This window comes from Carlito syrichta, unplaced genomic scaffold (assembly GCF_000164805.1).
Source record: "Carlito syrichta isolate Samal-C Ts95f unplaced genomic scaffold, Tarsius_syrichta-2.0.1 Scaffold303311, whole genome shotgun sequence".
Taxonomy (NCBI): Eukaryota; Metazoa; Chordata; class Mammalia; order Primates; family Tarsiidae; genus Carlito; species Carlito syrichta.
This window is the reverse complement of record NW_007247407.1, coordinates 35,735-51,473: the sequence shown is the minus strand read 5'-3', so window position 1 is coordinate 51,473 and position 15,739 is coordinate 35,735. Positions and strand designations below refer to the sequence as shown.

The window sequence follows — 15,739 nt, the reverse complement described above, 5'->3', positions numbered from 1 at the left end:
GTGCCCACAGGGCATCCCAGGCCTCACATCTCGTGGGCCCAGCTGGGCGTAGCGGCACCTCCCTATGAGAGAGACTGGGCACACCTGCCTCCAGCCAGCACTGGGTTCTTTGCCAAGGAGAAACAAACATAGGGTAGACAACTAGCAGTGTGTGTGACGCTCCCAGGAAAGCACGCCTGAAGTCTGGTTCTGAAATGGTATGGCCAGAAAGAAAATACAGTCTAGTCACCAATGAAAGCAACAAGATATGTGCAAATAATTCACTACTTTTCCAGACATTATTTGTCACTGTGCTTTGACCTGGAACATCTGGGACCTACAGCAGCCTGTAGAGGCAGAGGCAGGGAGGACCGAGCCCTGGTGGGTCCAAGGCAGCAGAGGTGTTCATCCATGGCGGCCCACGTGGGTGTTGGTAGGAGACAGCTTTCACCAGAAGGGGAGGGCCCCATCTCCCTCCTGTTCTTTTAAGCCTGAGCAAGGGCCCCCTTAAGGGCTTATGGGCACAACCTGCTCCCAGTCCTGCCACGCCCCCACCTGTGGGCTTTGGGGAGCCCATGCTGCCCCCTGTGCCCAGCGGGCCTGCCCTCCCCACAGGCCCAGCTCATCGCCCAGTCCATCGGCCAGGCCTTCAGCGTGGCCTACCAGGAGTTCCTGCGGGCCAATGGCATCAACCCCGAAGACCTGAGCCAGAAGGAGTACAGTGACATTATCAACACCCAGGAGATGTACAACGACGACCTCATCCACTTCTCAAACTCAGAGAACTGCAAGGAGGTAAGCCCGGCCACCACAGCTGTGGGAGGCCACAGTCGGCCAGCTTTGCTCCCCTGCTGAGCTCGTGTGGGTGAACCTTCCCAGGGCCCTCCTGAGAGCCTTCCAGAGGCCACCTCAGGCTCCTGCAGGCAAGCCTTCCCTGGGCTTCTGCCAGCTTTCGAGAGTCCTGGGTACACCACTGTCTTCCCCCCCGATGTGGAGTCGGGGGACCATAACATGCATCTCCCTCCTGCCTTCCACCTGAGCACTTGGGTATGAAATGAGGTATTTGTAACAAAGAAGCTGATTATAATCCGCTTTACTGACCTTGAAAATGTGCTGTTTAATGCTGCTGTTGCCATCAGCCAGCACTTAGCACCCAGGAGATAGTTCTGGAAAGCATGTGGCATCTTTCAAATAGGATGCCTGGGCGCTCTGGCAGGGGAGCTGGAAGCTGCCAGCAGCAGAGGCCTCAGCAGGTCCCAGCTGCTGCCCTTAGGGGTCCTTGGAAAGTTCTGCTAGGATAGGAGCAAATACCCTGGGGTTGGCCTATACTTCATGTGTCAAATAACTAAATGACTCTGTCTGCCATGAATAAGTGAATGAATCATCCTGGCTGCTCATTGAATGCGTGAATGAATGAATGATCCTGGTTTTTTGTTGAATGCCTGGCGGTCAGTTTTCTGAGACAGTGACCCTTGAATGAAATAAAAATAGGACTTTTCCAGACGAGAGCCAAGGCCGGGGCCGGGTGTGGACACTGGAGTCTAGGAACATTCCTCTGGCCTCCATGGGTTTGGCGGCAGGTGGGGGGAGCGGGAACCAGGACACTGACGTGCGCTTGAGCTGGGAGATTCCATGCTGGGCATGGGAGGGGATGGACTCTCTGCTTCCAGGCTTTCAGGATTGCTGGGTAGGCCCCAGGAAGGCTTGGGAGCCAGAGTGGGATGAGGTCGGGGGCAGGTGGGCAGCGCTGTCAGTCCAAGAGCTCTTGTGGCCAAGACGAACCGCCCCCAGATCCTAGGGCAGAGCAGGACACAGCGGGCCAAGGTGGGCCTCATTCTCCATAGGTGCTTAGCAGGGCCCCAGCCTTTTCCCCCCACTGCGGGCCCCCCTCTCACCTTCTACCCCATTGCAGCTGCAGCTGGAGAAGCACAAGGGTGAGATCCTGGGCGTGGTGGTCGTGGAGTCGGGCTGGGGCTCCATCCTGCCCACGGTGATCCTGGCCAACATGATGAACGGCGGCCCGGCCGCCCGCTCGGGAAAACTGAGCATCGGGGACCAGATCATGTCCATCAACGGCACCAGCTTGGTGGGGCTGCCCCTTGCCACCTGCCAGGGCATCATCAAGGTGGGCGTCCCAGGGCCCTCTGCCTGTGGTCACCCCAGCCCTGCCTCCCTTTGTCCTCCCTCTGCTGTAATCCCCACTTGATCCACCAGGAAACTGAGGCCCAGAGAGACCCACTCAGTGACCGATTGGTGACACAGTCAAAATGTAAACCCAAGACTATACCCCATGGCTGCACTCAGAGGAGGACCCGGGCTGCCCCAGGGTGGGGAGTGGGGTTCTTGTCTTGGCCCAGTGCTGAGGCATGTTGGCTCCAGGCAAGGGGCCCGAAGACAGTCTGTGGAGGTGACCAACTGGTCCTGTTTTGCCCAGGACTTACCCAGGTTAGCTCTGAAAGTCTAAATTCTTGGACATGGAAGGTTGGTCACCCTGCACGGACCAAGTGCTGGGACACAGGTTTCCATAAGTAACAGAGGTCACCCTGACTGCCTGACTGTGAGCTGGCAGCTTTGGGAGGTGCTTGCCTGCTGTCTCTGGAGGGGTCCCAAGCAGGCAGGGGTGAGGCCTTGTCACCTGACCCCCAAGAGGAGTCGGCTCTGCCCGTTGATGGCAGCTCCTGTGACCTGTCTGTGGTCTGGACCCCAGCCCTCGGTGGCTGGTTTGCTCCCCGCCCTGCTGGGGTCTTGGTGCTGGAGGAAGGGCCTCTCTACTCCCTGAGAGATGAAGGGTACTCTCCAGACCAGAGCCTGCCACGAGCCAGCTCCAGGATGACAGACCATCTGCCCAATGGGCAACCCCAGAGCTGGCCACGAGGGAGGCTCCATGGGCTGCACCCGAGGGCTTATTGGGCCCGAACCTCCCTCCCTGACTGGCTCTGTGTACGAGGGATGGCCCCCATCTCCAGGCAGCACCTGCCAGGGGAACATGCTGGTGACCAGCCATGTTGTGGCCTCCTCACCTCACTGAAACCAGAACTGTGGCCTGAGGTGCTCACTGACTTTTGGGCCACCCTTGTTTCCAGCCTGCCCATGAGGGGCATTAGGGCCTCCTGTGTCTGGGGTGTTCAGTTTTGAGGTGTCCCCGTGCCCTTCCATAGGAAGTCATCCTGCATTCAGCATGATGGCAGCCCCTCCCAGGAGCCCTGAGGATGACCCGTGGGCTGGGTGTGTTGGTTCTGCTCAGCGGGGCTGAGAGTCTGGCCTGGTTTTCATGTGGGTACCCAGGTTATGGTGGGCCACAGGCCACACTGCTACCCTCACCATCAGGGCTAGGGTGAGGCTTGTTCTCCTTGCCCAGAGGGGACGTGGAGGCCAAGGGGACTGCCCGTCTCACCCAGGGCATGTTCCCGCAACCGCTGGGCTCTGCCCTGCCAGCCACTGACCCTGGCCAGGCCTTCGAGACCTGCTCGCAGGTGATGCCTGAGGTGCCATTTGTGACTCCTGTCCCTACTCCACAGGGACTGAAGAACCAGACACAGGTGAAGCTCAACATCGTCAGCTGTCCCCCGGTCACCACTGTCCTCATCAAGCGGCCGGACCTCAAGTACCAGCTGGGCTTCAGTGTGCAGAATGGAATTGTGAGTCATCCTGCATTCAGCATGATGGCAGCCCCTCCCGGGCTCCTGCCCCCCTCCTGCCCGGGCCACCTCTACTGTGCGCAGGGCCTGGGGACCGGGAGCAGCTCCCGTCTGGGAGGACAGTCTGTGCCCAGAACCCTGGAAGGACCTGGCTTGTAGGCGCAGCTGCCAGCAGCTAGGCTGTCCCAGGCAGGAGCTTTCATTGTTTCCCTAGACGAATGCTAGAAAGGGAGGGTCTGGGTGTGGCCGTGGATTGGGTCCCCCCAGCCCTGTCAGGTACCCTTGTCCCATGATGGCTGTCTTTGGTTTGAAAGGTGGGCAGCAGTCTTTGCCAGCCTCTGTAGCTTGGACATACACAGCTAGTCGTGACATCAGACTCACTGTGGTCAACAAACACATGTTCATTCATTTGTTCATTCATTCACTTGATCATTCAGTAGACATTTGTGAAGTACCTGCCTGGTGTCAGGCTCTGTGCTAGGCGTTCAGGAGGCAGGAGGGCTGCCTGGAAGATGGTGATGCTGGACTTGAGTGAGTGCTGATCTTGCCAAAAAATCTGTGCCGTCCCCCAGACCACAGTGCTTCAGTCCAGATCCCCCCTCTCTCTTTGTGTTTGGCTGGCCTGAGTTCTGTTTCCTTTGTTTTTCCTCCTGCAAAGGTTCCAGAGGGCAGCGACACGGCCACAAAGTGGAGTGCAGAAGAAAAGGGCTAGTAATTCCCAAATTGCTTATATTATCCCTGAGCATTAAAGAGCCTGGGGGGGGAACTGTGGGCTGGGTGGGAGTGCTGTGGAGGTGAGAGAGGAGGGTGTGTGTGCTCACCCAAAACCACAGAGGAAAGACAATGGGAGAACATTCTAGAACATTCTAGAAAGACAGCTACAAATGAGACAATTTTCGCCATTGTTGTCTGAGGAAGCAGTGTGGCGGGGTACGCAGAGCCCGAGAAGGGTCACAGGGCTTGGGCACAAGGCCCATTTTTGTCCCTTCTGTGGCAGGGCAAATTCGCTGCTCTAGCACATATTTCCCAAATGTCCATATCCTGAGAGCTTATTTCTCATTCACGCTGCAGTCTAACTGGGGGGAGGGGGAGGGGACCGCTTCACAAGGCCACTCAAGGACCCAGGCTCTGTCCTCAGCCGAGTTCTGGAGTCCCCACTGGGTGCCTCGTGTCTGGCCAGCATGAGAGGAAGATGCAGACAGCTTAGGACCTGGTTAAGGGTTTTGGGGTCAGGTTCAGAAGCAGCTCTTGTCATTTCTGCCCACAGTCTACTGGCCAGACAGCTCCGTGATACACACCACACCACCTGGGGTCACTGAGGAGGGTGGGCCAGCTGGTGCCCAGGACCAAGAGGGACGGGGCATCCAACCAATGTTGGCCATACTCTCCTGGCTGTGTGACTCTGGGCAGGTCATTTAACCTCACTGGCTGGCTATGAAGGTCAACGGAGAAAATCCAAGCTATCTAAGGAGGGCCCACTGGTTTCAGACTCTGCCAGGGAGGAAGGCCCCATGGCCCCAGGACCCAGGTGCAGGTGCTAGACGTGTCTGCATCCCACAAGGGACTTCTGTTTGGGGCAGTGCGTCCGCCCAGAGCTGGCTGCTGGGTGGTCTGCCTAGCCCTGCCCTGCCGGTTGTTCTGCACACACAACTGGGCACATGTCGCCACCCCCACTAATGTAGGGGCTCTGCAGAAAATCCGCCAATCCCATGGCTGCTCCATGCCGTGTGGCCAAACATGGGCCGACCCAGGGAGAAAGGCTGATGCTCTGTTAGTCTGCTCCCCTGCCCAAGGAGGACTATTGAAGAAACCTGGGCACAGAGAGTTTGGGAATTTGACCCAGGTTGTACAGCCATGAAAGGCAGGGGGGAGACGAGGAAGGGGAGGGTTGTGGGGGCTAAATGAAGGAGAGTGGGGAAGGAAATTAAGCCTTCCTTCTCAGAGACCAGGGGAGTGTGGGGGGGTGGGGGGACAGCCCAGGGAGCAGGCAGGGTGACGGTGACCAGAGTTCTCTCCCAGCTGCCCCAGGGGAAGGCACAGGAGGGTCTGGATCAGCTCCCCAAAGATGGGGGCCAGGTAAGTGTGAGTGGCCAGGAGGCTGAGGGCAGTGAGGGGGTCAGGGAACTTCTTGGAAGATTGGGAGGTGCAGGGTTCAGGGTAGCGGCAGATCTGGGCTTTGTGGGGCCTGAGCTGGGGGAAAGAATGCACAATTCTGATGGCAAAATCGTGAGGACTGCCCCTCCCAGGTGAGAGAGATGCAGGAGAGAGGGGTCCTGAGGCTGACCCATCACTTCTTTGTGCTGGGTCCAGGGTCTGAGTTCCAGGGTGATGATAAGGATCCAGCCAGGTGTGTCTGTGAAACTTGGGGTGGCCTGGGGCAACCGCTGTGGACCAGAAGAGTCCGCAGACCACAGCCCTGCCCACTAGCAGCTGTCATTTCACCCTCTGGCCTCAGCCTCCCTGTCTGTGAAATGGGGTCACTCCTCCTTGAACCCCCAGGCTGGGGACTGTAAAGCGCAGGGTGGCAGCTGAGAGGCAGGGTGGGCAGTGACTCTTGGGTATTCTCTCAGGCACATGGCAGCTCACCCTGAGAGTGCAAGGAGGGTTTAGATGAAGTAAATGAACCCACATGATTTTGTCCTTATGATTCATCTCCCTGTGACCCAGAAAATGGCCTGCAGACGCTATATGAATCAGTCACAGCCTCTGCCTGGCTCTTCAGCCTGGCAGTGACCACTGGAGCCTTCAGGTTACCAGGCACTGCCCCTGAGGGTGCCCTTGCCTTGACAGGTGTTGTGGGTAGAGACTGGCCTACCAGGCTCGACCTTTGGGCACCTGGAGATGCGAGCTGCCGCAGCACTGCCACCGACATCAGGCACCTGCAATGCCCCTGCAGGGTTTGCCCCCTGCCCCAGGCCATGCCCTGTTACCTGGGCTGATTAGCACCAGGGGCTCCAACACTCATCTGGGACCTCTATGGAGGAAAGAGTTTGGGAGGACATTTGGGAGTCCTGAGGGTGCTACACACTCCCTTCAGTGCAAGTCCCTCATCCCTCACAGCGCTCGGAATGGGACCACCGGTCCGAGGGCCCTGGCCTCAGCTTTCAGTTCTCCCAATCTTGCCAGAGGGGCCTGACCTGGTACCTTCAGGCCCCTGCTCTCCCCTGGCCCTGCAGTAATGGGCTCTTCCCCGAGTGTCACCTCTCCTGCACCTCCCTGTTCCCACCTCATGCCCAGCAAAGCTCTCACGAGTCTCCTCCCACCCTTGCCAGACCCCAGCCTAAAGTCCTGGCTCCAGTTGGCTGAGGCAGCCACAGGGTAACTTGTGTCCTGAGAGCCAACCAGGCAGTGATTGGGGAATACCCTCCATCTCCGCAGTGCCTGACCACGTGGTGACCACCGGTAGGGAGGTAGAGGGTGACTAGCTAGGAAGTGGCATTTGTCAGCTCTTGTGCAGACCCACTGCAGTTTCCTGATTAGCACGGAAGCACTTCCTGGGGCTGGTGGCAGCATTTCGTGTTCAGAGTGAGCAGTCAGATGTAATATGTCCGAACGCGGGCGCCGTCTATGTAAATCTGGGTGCTGGAGTGTAAGAGGGGCAGGAGGGGCCCTTTGCACGATTGTCTGTGTGCGTGCATGTGTACAAGTGTGTGTGTGTGCTTGGGACAGGTGCACCCGTGCCCTCCAGCCAACTGGGCACTAACCTCATCCCAGGCCTCAGGGCGGCCTGTCCTTTCTCCAGAGCAAGAGGGCCTGGTATGACTGAGAGGCCGTATTATGTGTGGATGGAGTCTGCCTCCTCCCGCCCTCTTTTCCTTTTAGCCCTAACTCTGAGGACATCTCTTTTTCTTGTTCTTTTTCTTTTTTAAAAAGATCTGTGGTAAGACATACATAACATGAAACACATCATCTTAACCATTTGCAAGTGTACAGTTTGGTGGTGGTAAGTACATTTGTCTTGTCGTGCAACCATTGCGTCCATCCATCTCCAGAACTTTTCGTCTTCCCAATCCGAAACTCTGCACCCATTAAACACCAACTACCCGTTCTTCCCTCCCCAGGCCCAGGCAGCCACCCTTCCACTTTGTGTCTCTATGACTTTGCCTACTCCCAGTGGAGTCGCACAAGATTTGTACTTTTGTGGGGGGCTTATTTCACTCAGCGTGGTGTCCTCAAGGTCCATCCATGCTGTAGCTTGTGTCAGAATCTCCTTCCTTTTTCGGGTTGAATACTATCCCCTTGAATGTACAGACCACATTTTATTTATTCACTCACCCATTGGACACCTGGGTTGCCCCCACCCCTTAGCTGTTGTGAATCTGCCGCTATGAACAGGGGTGTGAGGGCATCCGTCTAGTTTCATTGTCACAGGTGCCCCCAGACCCTTCAGTCTGAGGTCAGCCAGAGAAACCCGGAAATGAAACCCCCTTCCCACCACGGGCAAGTCCTTCCCACAGACCTGGGGAGTCCTGGGGGCAGCCAGCATCTGGGAGGGTGGTCCAGTAAGGAGTGGATTATCTGTCACCATTTCACAGATGAAGACTGAGGAACAGAGAGGTGAAGTAACGTCTGAGTCTCCCAGCTGGGAAGAGCCAGGATGGGCCTGAGGCTGGTTGGGAGAGGGACACACCCACTTCCCCTCCCCAGATGCTTTGCCCAGAGCCAGGGTGTCAGTGGGAGAGTAGGCCTGTGGATGTGAGGGCATTTGTGACTGCAGAGGCTAAAATGTTTTCTCAAGTCCAGGACCTCAGTAGCCCATTAGCTGGAGTGCACATAGGCAGTAGCTATTGGTTATGGCTCTGGCAGTGAGGCCATGGCTGGGCAGCCCAGCCCATCTCTCCTGTGTGCCTGCAGGAAGTGCCATGCCCACTCACAACCGTGCACCGAGTCTCCTCATGTGAGGAGGAGTTGGCCACATCTGAGCCGGTTTTGCATAAGCACCTTTTCCATTTTCAGCTTCATTACACCCAAAGTACCATGCATTCATTGACAGACAGGCCCTGAGTGACCCAATTAATACTCTTTCCAAATGGATCCTGCAATACCTTCCCACAATACCTTTCAAGAAATCCAGACGCTTCCAGCTTGGAGACACCAGTCTTCCTCCAAGAAGTGCACACCATGCAGTCGGAAGACACCCCAGTCCCAATTATTTGAGAAGTGCCTCTGCTTAGAAGACCACCATCCAGTGCACATGACCCCCTCAGCACCTTCTGCATCCCTACCCTGCTCCCTCTGCCAGCCCGCCTCCAGATTCCCAGGGTCCAAGTTCATCCTCCCAGCAGGCCTTTCTCTCCCAGAAGGCACAAACCCATTTCACCCCCTCTTACTATCTCCTTTTCGGCCTCTTTTTTCAAATCTCCAAGTCTAGGGACACAACGGCCACCAGGAATTAGTCAAAATAGCACTTTCTAAGGGGTGTCGTAGCTTCTGGCCAGCCTTCCTGAAGCACCTTCTTATGGACCTTTGAGGAATATGTCATGTGTGACACAAAATGCCCTAAGTCCCTTGGGGAGGAAAGAATGAAAGTGAGTCCTCACTGCCTGTGTAGACTCTCTGGGAAGGCAGGCAAGCAGAGCCTTCATTTCACAGAGCAGGTGCTTCGCCTTTCGGGATAATGGTGACCACAGGGACAGGCTGCTTCTGTGTCTCCGCCCACCCCTGGCTGAGCCTCTGTCTGGTCTGAGTGCCGCAGGAGTCCAGGTGGCCAGACGGCAGTGACCTTGGGCTGAAACATTGGTCTGTACCTGTGTCTCCAGCCTGACCAGAAAGGGAGGGACCCTGGCTGGGCTCGGTGGCTCAACCTGTAATCCCAGCACTTTGGGAGGCTGAGGCAAGTGAATTGCTTGAGCCCGTGAGTTCGAGACCAGCCTGGGCAACTTGGTGAGACCTTGTCTCTACAATAAAATAAAAAAATTAGCCAGGTGTATTAGCACACGCCTGTAGTTCTGGCTACTTGGAAGGCTGAGGCAGAAGGATCACCTGAGCCCAGCAGGTCGATGCTGGGGTGGCTGTGAGTGTGCCACTGCACTTCAGCCTGGGTGATGGAGTGAGACTCCCACTCAAAAAAAAAGAAAGAGAGGGCCCCTGAGTACTGGGAGAGATAAGCTATAAGCACCACGCAGGGACCCCCACACATGTGGTCAGTTTGAGAAGGCCTGTGGGGTTTGTGGCAAGGCAAAACATAAAAAATTAATGACAGACAGGAGCCCTGTGGGTGGCTGCTGGGGCTGACCTGTGGGGGGTGCTGGACTTTGAAGCCTGTCTCAGCCTTAAGAGTTGCCACGCCAGGTGTGGCGAAAGTGCTCAGGGGACTGGGTGGCACCATCCTGCCTGACGGTGGGGTTGCCCTTAGTAGGTCCTGGGCAGTCAGAGCCCCTGCTGAAGGGGCAGGCTGGACAGGGGTCGGGTGAGGAGTGTCCATGGCCTGTGCTCTGACCCCAGGATGACCTCCCCCAAACAAAGCCCTGGCCTCCTTCTCCAAGGCAAGGGGGCCCAAGAAGAGCTTCCATAAGGTAGAACCTTTCCAGAGGATGACCAGAACAGCCACGTAGGGCAAGGGGCCTCCCTGCTGGGGATCTCCACCAGCCACACCTGTGTCACCTATGGCAGGCGACCCTTGACCTCTTAGAGCACTGACCAGAATCACCCTTCCTGACCCTGGGCCGGGCTCCCTGCCTTTCCAAATATGAGGGTCCCTGAAAAGTCATGAGAACGATGGTGAGATGACAGCTGTGCTGGCAGTGTTTTCCAGTTGTGGAAACCCTAAGGACCAAAGACCACTGTCATTGATTGAGGCTTTTGGATGACACTGTGTGGGCTGCTGGGCACCCCAGGTCAGGGTCACGCCAGCTGAGCCTCTCCTGCCTGGCTGTGAGCCTCTCCAGCTTCCTCATCCTCAAACCCTGATGCAGACCAGCCCTAGGAGTGCCAAGGCAGGGCTGGGAAGGGCTGGGAACTGTTCCCTACTGCCCCGTGGATGGAAGGGGCTTTCAGGGGCCGGGGGATGGGGCACAGGGCAGACTGGAGAGACCTCCAGGTGTGGATGTGGCTGTTTTCAGAGGCCTCAGTTGCAACCAAGGAGGTTGCTACAGGCCACATGGCTCTGTTGCTGGATTGATAACACTCCCTGCTCTTGGAAGCAGCCAGTGGGGGAGGGAAGCCTGGCACCCTTTCTGCTCCCTCCACCTACAGCATCTCCAGTTGGGGCTGAGTAAACAGGAAGCCCTGGGATTTCCTCTCCTCCTACTGTGGTATCTTCCTTTCCATGCCTTTCACAGGTGCTGTAGGAACCTGGGAAGCTTCCCGGGAGTCCCTCAGAGCCATTGGGTGAACCCCAGCCCTCACCTTCCAGGGGCTGCTCCCCTCTCCCTGGTGTCTGCATGAACATTCATGCTTCCAATGCCTTGAGTTTTAGATGATTTCGAAAGCAGGTGGAAACAAACCTGGGGGCATCACTGTCACTTTCCAACACTCTCTCCGTTTGTCAGCTCATGAGATAGATCATCCCCTCACTCCTTCCCCTGAGGTGGGGTGAGCGGCTGGCAGAAAATCATCTAGAATGTGCTAACTGCACATCACCTGTCCTCCCCCCTCCTCACCAGCAGCACAGGCTCTGGCAGGCTTCAGGGGCCAGACTCCACCATGGGGTGTTCTGACGGCCTGGATGGTTCCCCACACACCACAGCATTGACTCTCACTGCACATGGAAGTGTTCATCACATGGGCTTTCTCTCTGCATGTCCTATCTTGGGGTTGTGGTGGAGTGCCTTTCAGGGATGGAACGACCGTGTACACTGAACTGACTGTGTCTGTTTAGATCTGCAGCCTCATGAGAGGGGGCATCGCTGAGCGAGGGGGTGTCCGTGTCGGCCACCGCATCATTGAGATCAACGGGCAGAGCGTGGTGGCCACAGCCCATGAGAAGATAGTCCAAGCTCTGTCCAACTCAGTCGGAGAGGTGAGACCATGCCATCCCTCCTGTGCTGCCCTTCCGTCTTCCTGAAGCCAGAACCCAGGTCTAGGGGCCTCTGGCCTGTGCTCTTCTCATGACCGGCTATCCACTCACACTCAGTGGATGTGGTGGGGGAGCCCAATGTGAATGGGGTACAGATTTCTGGGCAATGTGATGCTTTGTCATACCCATGGGTGGTATGTGATGTCCTCAGGAAAGATAGTGGTCCCCACCCTTAGCAGAGCCTGTCCTGCCAGAACCTTGGGCATGCCTCTGCCAGTTTCTGTGTGCTCCCATCTCGCTCTCCTGAGCCTTCCCAGCTCCAAGAAGCTGGCCAGGCTGCATCTCCCACTCGGGGGGTGCCCATGCGGGTGAGCAGGTGGCACAGGGCTGTCCCGCTCGGTTCTGAGCAGCCAGGAGGGCACAGGCAGCTGTGGGGAGCTCCCTGTACACAGGTCCTGGGACTGGACCCTGAACCCCAGTTTGGGAGCCCCGCCCTCTGTAGGACCAGCCTGCAGGGCACGAGGCTCTGACTGCCACAGGAGGCTTGCCCCCAGCCCCTGCAGGCCATCCCACCCGCAGACCGAGCTGCTTGACCCTGTCCTGCTTCTCCAGCTTTTAGGCTCCCTGTCACCCCCATCCTAGTGCTCTCTGGTGTCTCTGGATGGGGGTACGGAGCTCACGAGGAAGCAGGAAGATGCAGGGTGAGGACAGCGCAGGGGGTGGCAGCTCAGTTTGGGGGAAGGAGACCTAGCCCAGGTGGAGTGGGTACTGGGTTGTGTGAGGGTGTGAGTGTAGGGGGGGTGTGTGTGAGCATGTGTGGGTATGTGCATGTGGGTGTGTGAGTACATTTATCTGTAAGTGTATGTTGTGTGTGTGAAAGTGTGAATGTGCATGGTGTGTGTGTGTGTGTGTGTGTGTGTGTGGGCTGTGAGTGTGGGTCTGTTTGGGCAAGGGTATTAGTGTGTGAATATGGGTTGTGTGACTGTGAGCATAGGTTTGGAGGTGCGTGCACGTGTGTGTGTGTGTGTGTGTAAGTGGATGTGTGGGGGAGGTCAGTGTGAGTGAACGGGGTGTGGATTTCTGGAAAGTGTGGTGACCATACCAAGAGGGAGGCCGAGACAGCTGAGGAGACAGCTGCACAGGCAGGTGCCAGGTGGGGAACTGGATCTGAATCCGGGGCCACAGCAGGCTGGGCATGTGGAGGAGCCCTGCTGGTGGCCACATGCGGCCCAGGGCCTGGGTTTTGGCCTCGCAGCTATAGGGTAGGCAGGCTCTGTCGTGGCAGTGGGTGGTACTGTTTCCTGAGGGACTCCAGGCCCTGGCCCGTAAATCACGCTTCCTGGGCCATGTGGGGACACCCAGTATTTGTGGACTCCCAGGGCCAGTGGGACGCCTGTGCTCCCCTGGACCTGAGTGGCAGGTGGCTGGCTCTCAGGAAGAAGGGGACCAGGGAGCACCACTAGCCTCCTTTTACAGATGGCTTCAAAGAAAGGAAAAGCCAATTTTCCTAAGTAGGTGCTTTGAAACGGCTGCCTCCATGTCACAGTGAGCATCACACCCACAAAGAAATCCATGGGAGGAGAGGCAGGCTGGGAGCATGAGAAATGCTTTTGCATCGCCAGGCTTGTGATAAGAGGCAGGAAGGCAGGCCTCGTGTCAGCATCCCTCGAGCCGAGCCTGGAGGTGAAGGTGTCATCCCTGGGCACATTTGGAAAACTAGTCGCTGGTAAACAAGGCTGGATGTTTGAAGGAGCCTTTAGGGTGGGTTTCACATTGAGGAATTAGAGAATGAGTCCTCTAATGGAGACAGCTGTGGTGTGAGAGAGGCACTAGAATCTGAACAGACCAAGCAGACCCTGGTGGGGTGGGGGGTGGGCGTGGGGATCTGCAGAGTCGACCTAGCCAAGTTGGGCAGACCAGGGCCTGGGACTTCTTGCCTAAGGAAGGGCAGACCCAGAAGCCAGCAGCACCTGTGGCAGTAGGTACCGCAGACCCCGAGACCTGAGCACAGCACAGTCCTGGGCTGGAGAGGGCAGGAGCAGAGAGCTTAGAGGAGCCTTGGGAGGCCGAGCCCACCTTCCCTTTGCCTTCGTTCTTCCTGTGCCCTCAAAGCAGAGGAGTGGGGTGAGTGGCCCACACAGGTGGTCTCCCTGGGGAGCAGTCTTGTCTGCCAACCCCTTTGGAGCCAGAGAGTGATGCTAAGCCAGGAGGGTCATTTGCTAGCCGATCCCAAAGAATGGCGGCCCTGAGGCACCCTGCCCCCGTGAGCCGGTGTCCAGCCTCCAGAGCACATGTTCTCAGCGGCTCCGGTTTCTTTGGGGAGGGATGGGTGTATGTTCTCTGCTTTGGGTCTCCTCCTCACTGAAGCAAAGCGCACCCCCTGCAGTTTCTGTGGAGGCCTGGGCGCTCCCAGCCTGTTCCAGTAAGGGGCAAACTGTCGTCACCATTAAAATTCCAGTTTCTCCCCCCAGTTCCCCATGTCAGCTGGACTGAAAGCAAGGCTAGCACTCGACCATGCAAAGGACCCTCTAAAGCCTGGGTGGGGACCCCAAGCCCCAGTCTGCAGCTTCTTGGAAGGTGTCCTGAATCACTGTGGGCCTGGGCAGACCTCCTTCCTTCACTCTCAAAGACTGGCATTTTAAAGAGCAACTTCTCGGGGGTTGGCATCTTGTTGACTTTCACTAAACTGCATGGGAGTCTGCATGGGAGGTGGGAGCGAGGGCAGCTGCTCAGCCTTCTCTCTCTGTTGGCAGATTCACATGAAGACCATGCCTGCCGCCATGTTCAGGCTCCTCACGGGTCAGGAGACCCCGCTGTACATCTAGGCCCTCCGGCCTGACTGCGCAGCCAGGACGCCAGCAGGCCCACTGGGCCCCACGGAGCCGCAGCCGGGCTGTGGACCTGATCCTGACCCACCGCCCAGCAAGGACACTGGCTCCCCGAAGGGCGTGCCCTCACCACCACTTTTTTTTTTTTTTAGCCAAAAAGGAGTATGTCTTTATCAAAGGAGAGTCACGGAACAAATCTTTGTAAAACAGTCAAGTATCTTGCCACGTCCTGAACTGTTTCTTCACTGCGACTGACCAGGGTGTTTCTTGGTAGCTGTGTGTGGTGTGGAGTGTGTCTCTCCTCCCTGACACTGCAGGGAGCAAACCCGTGTGCCTGTGACACGGCCTGAGGGAGGTCCCCAAGGGGCGGGCTCCTGGGCGGTGCAGTGGCCGCCCCCCTCTTGCCCCCTCAGCTGGGACGTCTGGGGTCTTGCACACCACGGGCAGCCTCTCCCACTGCCTCTGCAGGAACATGGGTGGCCCAGCTCCCGGGACGTGACCTGTCTTAAAAGTGTGGACATGTGATTGATGGTAAATAAAGAATGATGGCCACAATATCAAAACTCCACATTCCTTCAGATAATAGTACCATTTGGACTTTTATTTTGGCAAGCTGTTTTTCACACTTTAGGGTTTTCCCATGAAGACCTGAGACCACACCTGCTTCTCTGGTCTCACCTGGGTGCCCTCCCCTCGCGGCTGCATCTCCAGGCAGGGCTCTGGCGAGTGGGACCAGGCTCGCTGTCCCGCCAGGGACAAGGAGAGCACGGGCGTCTGCCCCCTACTTAAAATCCATCTGTACACACACAGCCACACACATGACCCCCTGGAGAAACAGAACCCACACCAGAAAACTCGACCTCTGCCCTCCCCGAGGTCACTGGCTGTGGGCGCAGGTCACCGCGGCCACGGCCCTGAGCAGTATTAGCGTGTGTGCAGATGAAGTCAGATAGAGTCTAGCTCCGTCCATTAGAGATCCAATGTTAACTGACGTCATTTTGTCTGGAAGTCTTTTTTTGGCCCAGGCCTTGAAGAATACACTGTGACTTAAGAAGCCTTACTGCGCAGTAACTAAAGCTTTAGGATTACTGTATTCGAGGAGTGACCATGTGTTGCATGCAGCTGACCTTAGGAAGACTTCGCGCATATCACTAATAAACCTGAAGTCGTGATGAAGCGCTGTCGTGTGGCTGGTCTGTTCACCAAGCAGCGGGTGCCTGGCCTCTTGAATCCAGGCATCAAACGCGGCACTGTGAGTCTGCCGGATGCTGGCTGCAGCCGCTACTCAGCGTCCCTCTGGGGCTTGGGGGCTTGGGAGATGTCGCTGACCAGGTCGG

At 57.0% G+C, this 15,739-nt stretch overlaps 1 protein-coding gene across 1 annotated transcript in view; it reads left to right on the top strand.

The window, feature by feature from the left end:
- APBA2 (amyloid beta precursor protein binding family A member 2) overlaps nucleotides 1–15,578 on the top strand; it is a 137,385-nt gene extending 121,807 nt beyond the window's left edge. The window contains exons 10-14 of the mRNA XM_008058357.2: nucleotides 595–774; nucleotides 1,892–2,104; nucleotides 3,498–3,617; nucleotides 11,437–11,577; nucleotides 14,328–15,578. Of these exons, the coding sequence (XP_008056548.1) occupies nucleotides 595–774; nucleotides 1,892–2,104; nucleotides 3,498–3,617; nucleotides 11,437–11,577; nucleotides 14,328–14,399 (726 nt within the window). The 3' untranslated portion in view covers nucleotides 14,400–15,578. The remainder of the gene's footprint in view (nucleotides 1–594; nucleotides 775–1,891; nucleotides 2,105–3,497; nucleotides 3,618–11,436; nucleotides 11,578–14,327) is intronic.
- Nucleotides 15,579–15,739: the final 161 nt, after the last annotated feature.